The sequence below is a fragment of the Galeopterus variegatus genome, unplaced genomic scaffold, assembly GCF_000696425.1.
Source record: "Galeopterus variegatus unplaced genomic scaffold, G_variegatus-3.0.2 Scaffold1925, whole genome shotgun sequence".
NCBI classification, from domain to species: Eukaryota; Metazoa; Chordata; class Mammalia; order Dermoptera; family Cynocephalidae; genus Galeopterus; species Galeopterus variegatus.
In genome coordinates, this window is record NW_007728036.1 from 283,576 (window position 1) to 296,612 (window position 13,037).

Genomic DNA, 13,037 nt, shown 5'->3' on the forward strand with positions numbered 1-13,037 from the left:
TCAGTGTCGCGCCCATACCGGACCGGGACCCGCAACGGGATCGCAACCCTCGGTGTTGCGCCCTCACCTTGCTCAGCCAGTGAGCGGCCGGTCTGTATGTGGGATCCGAACCCTTGGCGGGAGCGCCGCCGCGCTCCCAAGCGGCGCACTGTAGCAGTGCACCACCGGGCCGGCCATCTTTTAATTCTATTTTTCCACGACCCTTTTGAGGTACCCTCATATTATTTTTTCAAAGTTTCTTCATTTCTTGGGTGGAAAATGACCAAAATGTACAAGGTAAGTAGAAGTATACAGGCAAGCCCTTTGCTAAGGATATGGCAGCCACTGACATTCTTTAACTCGAAGTATCTGAAAGATATTTCTCAGGGCAAGAAAGATGTATGAAGGTCAAATCAGAAGAAACTCTGGTTCAGAAATGCTGGAGATTATAGGATGACTGTGCTTACTAGGCCCACTATATCCAGTTTGTGATTGTTAAGATCCTGGGGGAAATTAGGAGTTAATCTTTGAGTGACACTGAGTTATGCTCCCTTACTTGCAATGTGACACACTTTATTTTAACAATGAAATTCTAGAAGCTTGTAGGAATTTCTCTGTGAAAAAAAATCTTATTAATAAAGCTTCCTCCAACATTCCTCAGATGAAAAACAATTTTATATTCTTAACAATGGGAAAGTTACATAATGTTCTCAAAAGAGCAACATTGTACAAATGCTGTTCTAATTGAATCATAGGCCTTGAGGGACAGTCAGTCTGTTTCCTCATGATGCAGATGAGAAAATGAGGAACCTTTTTAGAAGTTACAATCTTGTTGTATCAATTTATTTGTGAAAGCATCTACCTCAGGACCATTTAGAAATTTCCTTAATCACTTACTCAGGTGTAATGGAACAACTGGATGTTGGTATTGTTCCATACATTGTCCTTTTAGTTGTTCCTGTGTTGGGAAGAATGAGTGATCAGACAGACAGTGTAAGATTCATGGCTACGCAGTGCTTTGCAACTCTAATTAGACTCATGCCACTTGAGGTAAGTTGATTTCTGGATTTAATGTTTTCTGTAACTTCTTCCTTAATAATTGTTACCCTTTTTGAAGACATGTTAGTTTAAAAAAAGAAGACATTATTTTGAAAATGTTTATATTACAAGCATTAAGATGTTTATACTTTAATTGGTGCCTTTTTTTTTCTTTTAAATACACAGGGTTTTAACTTAAGTAAAATAAGAAATTAAGCACTGTGGCTCCTAAAAGAATGATAATTCATTAATGCTGTTCTAGAAATAGAATTGTCCCTAAGTTTCTGTGGCAACATGTAGGTAAAGATTCTAAGCTGAAGTTTAGATGAAAGGTAAATTTGAGAGACGGTAATTAAATCTGTAGAAAGCAAATTAAGTCTATGTGGGGGTATGGAGCAAAAAGACTAAAAGGCTGGTGTTGAATCATTCTGAAGTACACTCAGGGGGCAGAAATAGTATATGTAGCCAGGGCAGGAAATAGAAGTGTTTTAAAGCAAGAGGCTTGAAACAAGGGAAGAGCCACGACCCTTCCACCAAGCTGCTTATAATATTTTGATGGGATTTATGTAATTCAGGAAATAGGTATATGCCTCATCCATGTTGTGGCATGTTATCATCAGTATTTCCTTTTATTGCTGAATAGTATTCCACTGTATGGACATACCACATTTTGTTTATCAATTCACGAGTTGATGGACATTTGGATTGTTACCTGCTTTCAGCTATTATAAATAATGCTACTTTGAACATGTACTTATAAGGCTTTGTGTGGATGCATGTTTTTATTTCTCTTGAGTAAATACCTAGGAATGAAATTGCTGGGTCATATGTCGAGTTTAACTTTTTAAGAAACTGCTAAGTTGTTTACCAAAGTAACTACCATTTTACATTTCTACCAGCAAAGTATGAGTATAAGTTGGACAGCGTCTTTGAAAAAAAGTTTGTCCGTATTTGGGAAAGTTGAAGATACCCATCTCGATGGCCTGGTAAATCCATCCTTCGTATATACCCTAGAGAAGCTCAACACATGTACCAAGACACATTTTCAAGAATATTTATTATAGCATTATTTATAATAGTCTAAAACTGGAAACCACTCAGATGTTCATTAATAGTTGAGTAGATGTGTAAATTGTGGACTGTTATACTGCAACAAAAATTACAGACACAATATTAATCCTTAACATAGGATTCCATTTTTATGAAGTTCAAAAACAGGCAAAAGAGGGCTGGCCTGTGGCTCGCTTGGGAGAGTGTGATGCTGATAACACCAAGGACAAGGGTTCGGATCCCTATATAGGGACGGCCGGTTTGTTCACTTGGGAGAGCCTGGTGCTGACAACACCAAGTCAGGGAAGGGTTAAGATCTCCTTACTGGTCATCTTTAAAATAAAAATAAAAAATTAAAAAATAAAATTAAAAAAACAGACAAAAGAAACGGATACATACTTAGGTGATAAAGGTGTAAAGAAAAGTAGAAAAATTACCATAAAAGTCAGTCAAGTGATTACCTCTTGGGGAAAGAAGAGGAGGTCATGACTAGGAAGGAGCATATGGGATCTTCTAGGGTGATGGCAAAGCTGTTTTTCTTAATCTGGTAGTAGTTATACATGTGTTTGTTTTATAATTTATTAAAGTGTTCATATGTAACATATTTCTGTGCATGTGTATTTCACACTAAAATTGTGAAAATGACCACTATGACCCCCCAAAAATACTAGACCACTATATCAAAAGACTTATGTGTCATTTCCAGAATTGTTTCCATCCTCTGCTTCCTAGATTTTATTCAAATTCTTTTAACTCCTGGGTCTATCTACAAACTAAATGGGTTGTACTTAGTTCCCTTAGCCCTATTTTAGGTTTGGAATCAATGAGCAGTGGGAAGCCATCATGCGTTCTTTGAGCAAAGAAGATGAAAGCTGTGCTTTAGGAAAATCAGTTTAATAGCTGTTTGAATGTGGATTAAAATTGGAAATACTCCAAAACCAGATCCCAGATCCACTGTGAGGTGATAGATAAAGGGTCTAAACTGTAATGCTAACAATAGGCTTTGAGGGTTTTTTGGTTTGTTTTTAAGGAAGAATAATAGTACTTGATAACAGATTGGCAAAGAAGAGAGATTTTGAACTTTAGATATTAAAATTGGTAAGGTTTACTTTGATAGATGTGAAAATTATGATAATATAATAGATTTTGCTTCTGGCCATGAAAAACAGGGACCAGATTTATCTTCCCACCTTAACCAGAAAACCAGACAAAATGTTTAAAAATGGTTTTCAGACATAGGACAACAGGCAGCACTGGATAGTGATCTATGAGAAAAGGGAAACAAATGAAGTGCTCTAGTATATTGCCCAGATTGAGTTTCTAGGCCATAACACAGATAAGGGAAATCCAAAGACAGCCAGAGTTAAGATTTTGGGGAGGACAAGATGGCTGGAATTTTCAAGGCAAAAGAAATGACAAGAGGTAGCTACAGAGAAAGCTCTAGAGAGTCCCTTAAGTCTTTAGCTGATTATTCATCTTCATATGAATGAGATAAATTTATGAGGCTGGGGAAAGAATCACTAGAAAGTAGTAGGTGGAAAAATTCCACTCACTTACACAGGACCAGAAATAGTTCATATTCCCACCAGACAGAGTAGAAAGACCTAACATACAGAGCATCAGGTAGAGTCCTTAAAAGGATATCACCTCAGTAGTGGGGCCAAATTAGCCTTTCACAGAAGGCTGATGTGGATCTACCTTGACAAAAGCTTAAAAGCAAGTCTTAAGAAGATCTAGTTAATTTCAAGTAATTTAACTACTTCTCAGAACAAAAGCTCCAAAATATTTAAAGAAATACCAAAAAAGTCCAGCACCCAACAACATAAAACTTACGTTTGGCATCCACCAAAAAAATCACTAGGCACGAAAATATGTCCAATTAACTAGGAGAAAAGTCAGTCAATAGAAACAGACCCTGAAATGACCCAGGTAGTAGAATTAATAGACAAGGCCCTTAAAATATACTCCATATATTCACATAGGTAGAGGAAAGCATAAGTGTGATGAGGAACAAAATGGAAGATATAAGAATGACCCAAATTGAACTTCTACATATGAAAAATACAGTTCCAAGTGGGAAAAAAAAAACAACTCTGGATTGGATTGGATTAATAGCAGCTTAGACAGTGCAGAAAAAAATATTAGTGAATTTGAAGACAGCAGTAGTAACAAGAATGTCATGCAAGTTCATTCATTCCTCTTCCTCTGTCTTGATTTCCTCTCTTAAGTCTTCATAGGAAGAATCATGTACTTTTCTGAAATATGTATTGTAAAGGAGTCAGGGAGTATCAAACATTGATTTTGACAGAAGCTCTAATTCCCTGCACTATTAGTAACTAGCTCATTTTATGGAAATTGGAGTGAGGAAGACACAAAAGAGGTTCCTTGGGGGCCGACCCCATGGCTCACTCGGGAGAGTGCGGCGCTGGGAGTGCCGAGGCTGCGGGTTTGGATCCTATATAAGGATGGCCGGTGCGCTCACTGGCTTAGCGCAGTGCAGACAACACCAAGCCAAGGGTTACGATACCCTTACCGGTCACAAAAAAAAAAAAAAAAAAAAGGTTCCTTGGCACCAAGCATTATTTATGGCTCTTGGGCTTAGGGTTTCATTGTTGGGGAACGGACCTAGTTAGATGGCCTTACATCTTGTCATTTCTTAAAAATTCCATAAGGATAAATGTATCAAGATTTTGTTACTTCTTTGTAAAGCATTGTGCAGAAAAGCTGCATTTTGATCATTGTTATAATGGTGTGGATGTACTAAAATGTTAGTTTTATCATATTAAAATGGTTAATTCTGAAACCTTTGGAAAATATAACTTGCAGTCCTGTTTAAAATTCAAGTGTACAACCCTGATCCATCAGATACTATTTCTGGTATTATATGAAATATATATTTAAATTTAATTGAAATTCTGTTTCTAGAATTTTAAATTTCTTGAGTTTAGAGACATCATAGGACAATAGTTCTCAAACTTTTTGGTCTCAGGACCTTTTTCCTGTTGCATTTTTTATTTTTATTATATAGTATACAACATGATATTTTGGTATATGTATACATTGTGAAATGATTAAATCAAACTATCATATCCATCACCTGACATACTTATTTTTTGGTTTTTTGTGGCGAGAACATTAAAGATCTAATCTCTTAGCAATTTCCAAGTATACAGTACATTGTTATTAGCTATAGTCACCATGTTGTACAGTAGATCTCCAGAACTTATTCATCCTAACTGAAACTTTGTACCCTTTAACCAACATCTCCCTATTTCGCCCCCACTCCCTCCCCCTCCCCAAAGCCCCTGGCACTACCATTTTATTCTCTGTTTCTATGAATTCGACTTTTTTTGGATTCCACATATAAGTGTGATCATTCAGTATTTGTCCTTTTTTTTTTTTTTAAAGATGACCGGTAAGGGGATCTTAACCCTTGACTTGGTGTTGTCAGCACCACGCTTACCCAGTGAGCTAACCGGTCATTCCTATATGGGATCCGAACCCATGGCCTTGGCGTTATCAGAACTACACTCACCCGAGTGAGCCACGGGCTGGCCCAGTATTTGTCTTTATATGCCTGGTTTGTTTCACTTAGCATAATGTCATCCAGGTTCATCCATGTTGTTAAGAATGACAGAATTTCCTTTCTATTTTAAGGCTGAATGGCATTCCATTGTGTGTGTGTGTGTGTGTATTCTAGTTTCTTAATCCATTCATTCATCAATGGACACAAAAATTGATTCCAAATCTCAGCTATTGAGAATAATGCTGCAGTGGACCTGGGAGTGCATGCATCTCTTTGACATAATAATTTCATTCCTCTGGATAGATGTTCAGAAGTGGGATTACTAGATCATGTGGTAGTTCTATTTTTAATTCTTTGAGAAACCTCTGTACTGTTTTCCATAATGCTGTACGAATTTACATTCCTACCGACCAGTGTACACAAGTTCCCTTTTCTCCACATCCTCACCAACATTTGTTATCTTTTGGATAGCCTTCCTAATAGGAGTGAGGTAGTATCTCATAGTGGTTTTGATATGCAGGTTGAATATCCGTCCCTTATCTGAAACGTGTGGGACCAGAAATGTTTCAGATTTCAGATTTTTTCAGATTTTGGAATATTTGTAGAAGACATATGGGTTGAGCATCCCTATGATGAATTATGAAATACTCCAATGAGCATTTCCCTTGAGCATCATGTAGACACTCAAAAAGTTTCAGATTTTGGAGCATTTCAGATTTTCAGATTAGGGATGCTCAACCTGACATGTACCTGTTGGCCATTTTCATGTCTTTTTGGAGAGTTGTCTATTCAGGTATTTTGCCTGTTGTTTAACCTGATTATTTTCCTGCTATTGAGTTGGGTTCCTCATATATTTTGGGTTTTAACCGCTTATCACATGTATGGTTCACTTATATTTTTTCCCAATCTGTAGGCTGCTGTTTCATTTCATCAATTGTTTCCTTTGCTGTGCAGAAGCTTTTTAGTTTGATGCAGTCCTATTGTCTATACTTGCTTTTGTTTCCTGTGCTTTTGGAGTCATACCTCAAAAAATCATTGCCCAAACCCATGTCAAGAAGCTTTTTCCCTATGTTTGTTCTAGAAGTTTTAGTTTCAGGTCTTACATTTAAGTCTTTAATCCATTGTGACCTGATTTTTGTATATGGTGTAAGATAAGGGTCCAATTTCATTCTTCTGCATGCCAGACATTAAGTTTTCCTAGATCCATTTATGAGACTATCCTTCCCCTTTGTGTGCTCTTGGCACCTTTGTCAAAGACAATTGACTGTAAATGTGTGGATTTATTTTCGGGCTCTCTATTATGTTCCATTAGTCTACATGTTTGTTTTTATGCCAGTACTATGCTGTTCTGACTACATCACCTTTGCAGTATATTTTGAAATCAGGTAATATGATCCCTCCAGCTTTGTTCTTTTTCCTTGAGATTGCTTTGGCTATTTGGGGTTTTTTGTGGTTCCATAACAAGTTTTAGGATTGTTTTTTCTATTTCTGTGAAAAATGCCAGTGGAATTTGGATAGGGATTGCATTAAAGGATATTTTTAAGAATATTAATTCTTCCTATCCACAGACATGATCTTCCCATTTGTCTCCTTCAGTTTCCTTCATCGTTGTTTTACAGTTTTCAGTGTATAGATCTTTTACCTCCTTAGTTACATTTATTCCTGGTTTGCTTTTTTTTAATGCTGTTGTAAATGGGATTGTTTTCTTGATTTCTCTTTCAGATAGATCGTTGTTAGTGTCAGGACCTCTTTATGCTCTTAAAAATTGAAGACTCCAAAAAGCTTTTGTTTATAATATTTTCTGTAACAGGTATTAAAACTGGGTAATTTAAAAGGAATCTGTTTATTTTTTTTTTCCTTTTTGTCTTTTTTTACTGACCGGTAACGGGATCGCAACCCTCGGTGTCGCGCCCATACCAGGGACCGGCAACGGGATCGCAACCCTCGGTGTCGCACCCGCACTGCGCTCAGCCAGTGAGCGGGAACCGGTCTCCACATGGGATCCGAACCCTCGGCGGGAGCGCCACCACACTCCCAAGCGGCGCACTCTCCAGTGCGCCACCGGGCCGGCCCTAAAGGGAATCTGTTTAAATAACAATAAACCTACTACATGTCACCATGATTCACTTTTTTGGGGGGGTGAAAAAATGTCTATTTTCTAAAACAACATTAAGTAAGAAGAGTGACATTGTTTTACATTTTTGGAAATCTCTTTTATGTCTGGCCTAATAGTTCTATTCTCATATTTGCCTGGGCATTCAGTCTGTTGCAATTCAGACGATTCAGTTTTGGTTGGAGTATATGAAGAAAGTCCAGCTTCACAGAGATAGGTAGTTGGAAAAGGGAGCAATATTTTCACATCCTTCTCAAATAATTGTGGATATTCTCTTATCTGATAGCATACCAAAACTCAAAGTTTTTTTAATATTATGTGCAATGTGGAATCTAAAATCCTATCAATGAACATTTCATACTCTCTTAAATTAAACTTCATTGTTTTGTCTTACACTTTTGAATGGATCTTTTACCCATACATGTTTTGCAGCATTACTCATTGGTCATTTGTAAAATATTAAATTATGTAAATCTTTCACAGGTTGACACATTTCATCATAAAATATTTTTAAAATCATGTTCTTACTATTGCCAGTGGAAAATTCTTTTAAGTACTGGGAAGCTGTCAATTTCTCTTGAAAACTTGAATTTTATCAGTGGCAACAAATTATGTCAGTTGTTTTCTTCAGAGTGGTTCATTTTTGAGAAAATGTCAGCCAAATACCGAAGTCAGAATAGCCACAGTTTGTCAGTCCTTTTGAGTAAAATGTTCCATAAAAGATGGCTATGTTAATGTACATTCTGTTTTCATGGGCAAAATTTGTCTAAAGAGAATAGTAATAATTATCTGATGTGTCCATTAGGAATCATAAATCTTTATTTTAGTAACAGACAGATCAGCGAATGATGAAACATAAAGTTGGATACATTCAGGATGGATATGTGAACATCACAGAGTTTGTCAAGGAAATTCTTGGAGTATTAAAAACTTTAGTTTTTTTAATGGCTAGTTTAGCTCACAGTTTAAATGATCTCACAAGTGCTTTTCCTCAATATTTTGTACTTTGGTAAGCATAAGTGCTTTATGTGTACTTCACATTTTGTCTTACAGAATGTTAAAAAGATGTGCACTCAAGGGTTGAAATTTAATAAAATTAATCATTTTTACTGCTTTATCAAGGACATTCTTAAGTGAATCCAGCTATTTAAAAAAATACTAGTGCATGGCTATGAAGTATACAATAACTATTAGTACATTTTGGTGCCATTCCCTTGATTCTTTCTGAGGCACAAGCAGTTGTGCCTACCATAACTTTTGCACCATCAGTGCAAATATCAACCATTTAAAAAAGCAAATAATGTCTTCCTTTTATTATGAAAGAGTTGAATATATCTTGGAGATCCATAGGGGCCTTGCAAACCACATTTTGAGAACCAATACCCTAGGGCATCAGGACACTAGAATTGAGAAGCCCCAGTAATAGCTTTAAATTTAAATAAACTATACAACTTTATTTGCCTCTTTATCAAATACTGCATGGTGTAGGAAAATTAAGTTGTAGTTGTGTTTTTTAAATTACCTCAAATGTATTTACTTAGTAGTTTAATACCTGTCAAATATTTTAAACTCATTTGTCTTCAAGTCTTTCAAATTATACTACTTTTGAATTACTTTTCTTAGTGAACTTATGGTTTGATAAGACTTGAAATTACTTTATACATCTGAGGATGAAAAAATTCATTGTAAGTAGTTTTAATATAACTTTTAAAAATCATTTTAGGCAGGTATCCCAGACCCTCCAAACATGTCAGAAGAATTAATCCAATTGAAAGCCAAGGAGCGACACTTTTTGGAGCAATTGTTAGATGGGAAAAAATTAGAAAACTATAAAATTCCAGTACCAATCAATGCCGAACTCAGAAAATATCAGCAGGTAAGTTTTATACATATCTTGTAAATATGAATAGTGACTTTTCCTTTCAAGTGTACCTTGAAGAGTTTTTAAAATTGGTTTAGTAGAATCTTGTGTTTAGTGTCTTATACACATTTATTTCTCTTTTGCCTGTATAAAGATGTTTGGTCTGTGCAAACATGTTTTTTTGCTAGAAAGCTTTTTATAATCTGTTCACATTTATAATTTTTCTTGCTCTCTCCAACCTTACAGGATGGTGTAAACTGGTTAGCATTTCTTAATAAGTATAAACTTCATGGAATTCTGTGTGATGACATGGGTTTAGGAAAAACTTTACAGTCCATCTGCATTCTAGCAGGAGATCATTGTCAAAGGTAATTTAAAATGTTGCTTTAAAATAAGGCTTGCAGATTCTGAGGAATATAAACAAGCTGGTTAATTTATTATGTTTTGCTCTTATAAAGGGCCCAGGAATATGCCAGATCAAAATTGGCAGAATGTATGCCACTTCCTTCCTTGGTGGTTTGTCCACCAACATTAACAGGTCATTGGGTGGATGAAGTAGGAAAATTCTGCTCCAGAGAATATCTCAATCCATTGCACTATACTGGACCTCCCACTGAAAGAATAAGGTAAGAGTTGTGAAACAAACAGAAAATGTTAATCTTTTAAGTAGTTTGGAAGAATAAAATTTATTAGAAATGAATTCTGGGGGGGAAAATGGGGGAGGGGGAGAAATGAATTCTGATTGGCTTTTTGTTTCTAAGACATAGAAACTTACTCAACTTCTTTAAGAAAGGTGAGGGTACTTTGGGAAGCAGTAACGCTCATCAAAATTCAGGTACTTTAGCCATTGCATGATCAGTTGGGCTTTCCAAGTACTGGAGCCAGGAAACTATCAGGAACCAAAGCAATTCTTTATGCCCCTTTTTCTAGTCTTGTGACTATAACAACTCCTTGTTGCTTCTGTTGTATTCTCCTTCTCTACCCATTTCCCTAAGAGTTCCCCTCTGCCGTGCTCCCTCTTCCTCCTCCCCTCTCCCTAAAAGTGATTTTGGTTCACAATAGCTGTTCTAGCTGCTCTGCTGTCATGGTAACACTAGAGTTCTTTTAGCTTCACCCTCTTCCTGTTAACTAGTACATCCCTTATGTTCCTGTCTGGCTAGGCTAAAGCCTGGAATCGTGCTTACAGTGCCAATTGTCTAGCTCTTAATCCTGCTCGTGACACCAATTGTAAAGCTAGGTGACCACGCCAGTTGTCGGGCTCTTTTTACCTGCCGGTAATCCTGTACCAGCTGGGCCAATTGCTGAGCTAGGGCTGGGCCTGGAGCTCCCAGACCCCTCAAACCCATTCACAGACTGGGTCACAAACCCTTCATATGCCAGGCTGGGTCACCAGACCCCTTCACACAGGTCTTTGAGCGAGGTAACTGGCCAAAAGGTCCCTGGAGCCATAGGTTGGAAAGCATGGCTGCTCCAGGCAGATGCCTGAGGCCAACGCCCACCCGTCTGCTTCACTAAAACTACTCTCTGCCTCTCTCTTTCTCTCTCTATCCCCCCCCCCAAGAAGACAAGAACAGCAACAAAACTAAAAAGATACATTGGTGCACATGCACACTAACTCCACACACACACACACACGCACGCACACACACACAATTTGCTTACAAAGGAGAAGCTAAAACCACACCCAACTGGATCAAACTATTCTATTTTCCCAACAGTTCCTAACTATAAATTTTAGAGTGGAAGCACCTTAATTTCAGTTCATATATTAAAGCTTGGATAGTCATAGGTTGCTGATTAGCCCGCAGATTTGCTGTCCTTCTGTATTAATAATAACTAACATTATTACTAAATAATGTTATTAAAATTTTAATTTTTGTATTGAACAGTTACTGGCCAGGCACTATGCTAAGCAGTTTTACATTTATGTAAAATTGCTTACTGTGAATGCTCACAATCACAGCAGTGAGTACTGTTCCAATTTGGAGATAAGGAGCATAAGGCATGGGACTGGGTCCAAGGTAACTCAACTAATTAAACAGGCAGAGTGAGGATTTGAAAACAGCTCAAAAGCTAGCAATTTACTATAGTGCCTCTTAGAATTCATTCATTTACAAGTGATAGGAATTCAACTCAAACTAGCTTAAGCAAACAGGAAATTTGTTAATTTACTATCTTGAGAATTTCAGGGTTGGATTCTTAAGGCACAAGTAGATTACTCTCATTTCCTCTTCCCCATACGTAAGTTGTTTATCAGTCTCTACTGAACTTCAGCCTACAGTTGGTAGATAAGATGACCATTGGCAGTCCCGGGCCCACATTCTCCTAGCTTGGCAACTATAGTAAACAGATATTCTCTCTTCCATGATGAATAAATCAATACTGGAGATGACTGACTGGCCTTGTTTGGGTCATGCCCCCAGACCGGCCTTTGTGGTCAGGGGATAAAGTATTATGAAAAGCTCAATCTGGTTCATATGCTTCATTTCTTTGGTGTTTATGGGGACATGTGATTGATAGTTTCCCACTTCACCCCCCAGGACAACATGAAGTGGTAAAGGAATAGTGCCCCTAAGGAGGAAATGTGGGCAAATAAAGTTAAAATGTCTACCACATTTTGACTCAGATGCTCATCTCTTTTGTAATCAGACTAAGTAGGGCAACAGGGCTAAGTCGTAAAAAGAGTGGCCTTTCAGGTAGCAGGGTCATTCATATAGAGTGAGCAAAAGGAAATGTTGCACTTAGTAGGCAGTTGAAAGCACCTTATACGATAGTAGCTGAAGTTTCACCTTTGAAATTGTATTAAAAACCTGCAGAGTCCCTGTTTCCTAATTTTATTTATTTTAAAATAAAGATTACAGCATCAAGTAAAAAGGCACAACCTGATAGTGGCTTCGTATGATGTTGTGAGGAATGACATAGATTTCTTTAGGTAAGAATTATAATTTTTTTCTTTAGAAAAACTTAGTATGAAATTTGAAGACACTTAATTTTTTCTTGCTTACAAAATTTTTCATATAGTTACATAGATACACAGTAAAATATGCTAAAATTTTCTTTCATTTTCCTTTAGAAATATTAAATTTAACTACTGTATTCTTGATGAAGGCCATGTCATCAAAAATGGAAAAACAAAATTGTCAAAAGCAGTAAAACAACTGACTGCTAATTATAGGATTATTCTTTCTGGAACACCGATCCAGGTAATTATTTACTATTCTTCCTATTTTTTTTAAAAAAAATTTGCCAGGGGGAGAGTAGGCTTGGCATTTGGCAGTGAATTAAAGAAGAGGTTTTTTTGGTTTATAGGGATGATAATTTTCCAGTAATTATGTTGCTTTTATAATGGTTCATTTGGTATGTAGCAGTATCTGAACAAACCAAATTTTAAAAATTATTTTAAAATGTAATTTTAGGGTATGTAAATAGAAATCTTGTGTCCAAAGGAAGAAGGACCTAGGTTAGACTCT

The 13,037-nt window shown here is 36.8% G+C and overlaps 1 protein-coding gene across 1 annotated transcript in view; it reads left to right on the top strand.

Annotated features, from left to right (window-relative positions):
* The window catches only part of BTAF1 (BTAF1 RNA polymerase II, B-TFIID transcription factor-associated, 170kDa), a 92,580-nt gene that overhangs the window by 63,379 nt on the left and 16,164 nt on the right, over positions 1-13,037 (top strand). Inside the window, exons 25-30 of the mRNA XM_008579615.1 lie at positions 881-1,029; positions 9,430-9,582; positions 9,814-9,935; positions 10,026-10,193; positions 12,422-12,499; positions 12,641-12,770. Of these exons, the coding sequence (XP_008577837.1) occupies positions 881-1,029; positions 9,430-9,582; positions 9,814-9,935; positions 10,026-10,193; positions 12,422-12,499; positions 12,641-12,770 (800 nt within the window). The remainder of the gene's footprint in view (positions 1-880; positions 1,030-9,429; positions 9,583-9,813; positions 9,936-10,025; positions 10,194-12,421; positions 12,500-12,640; positions 12,771-13,037) is intronic.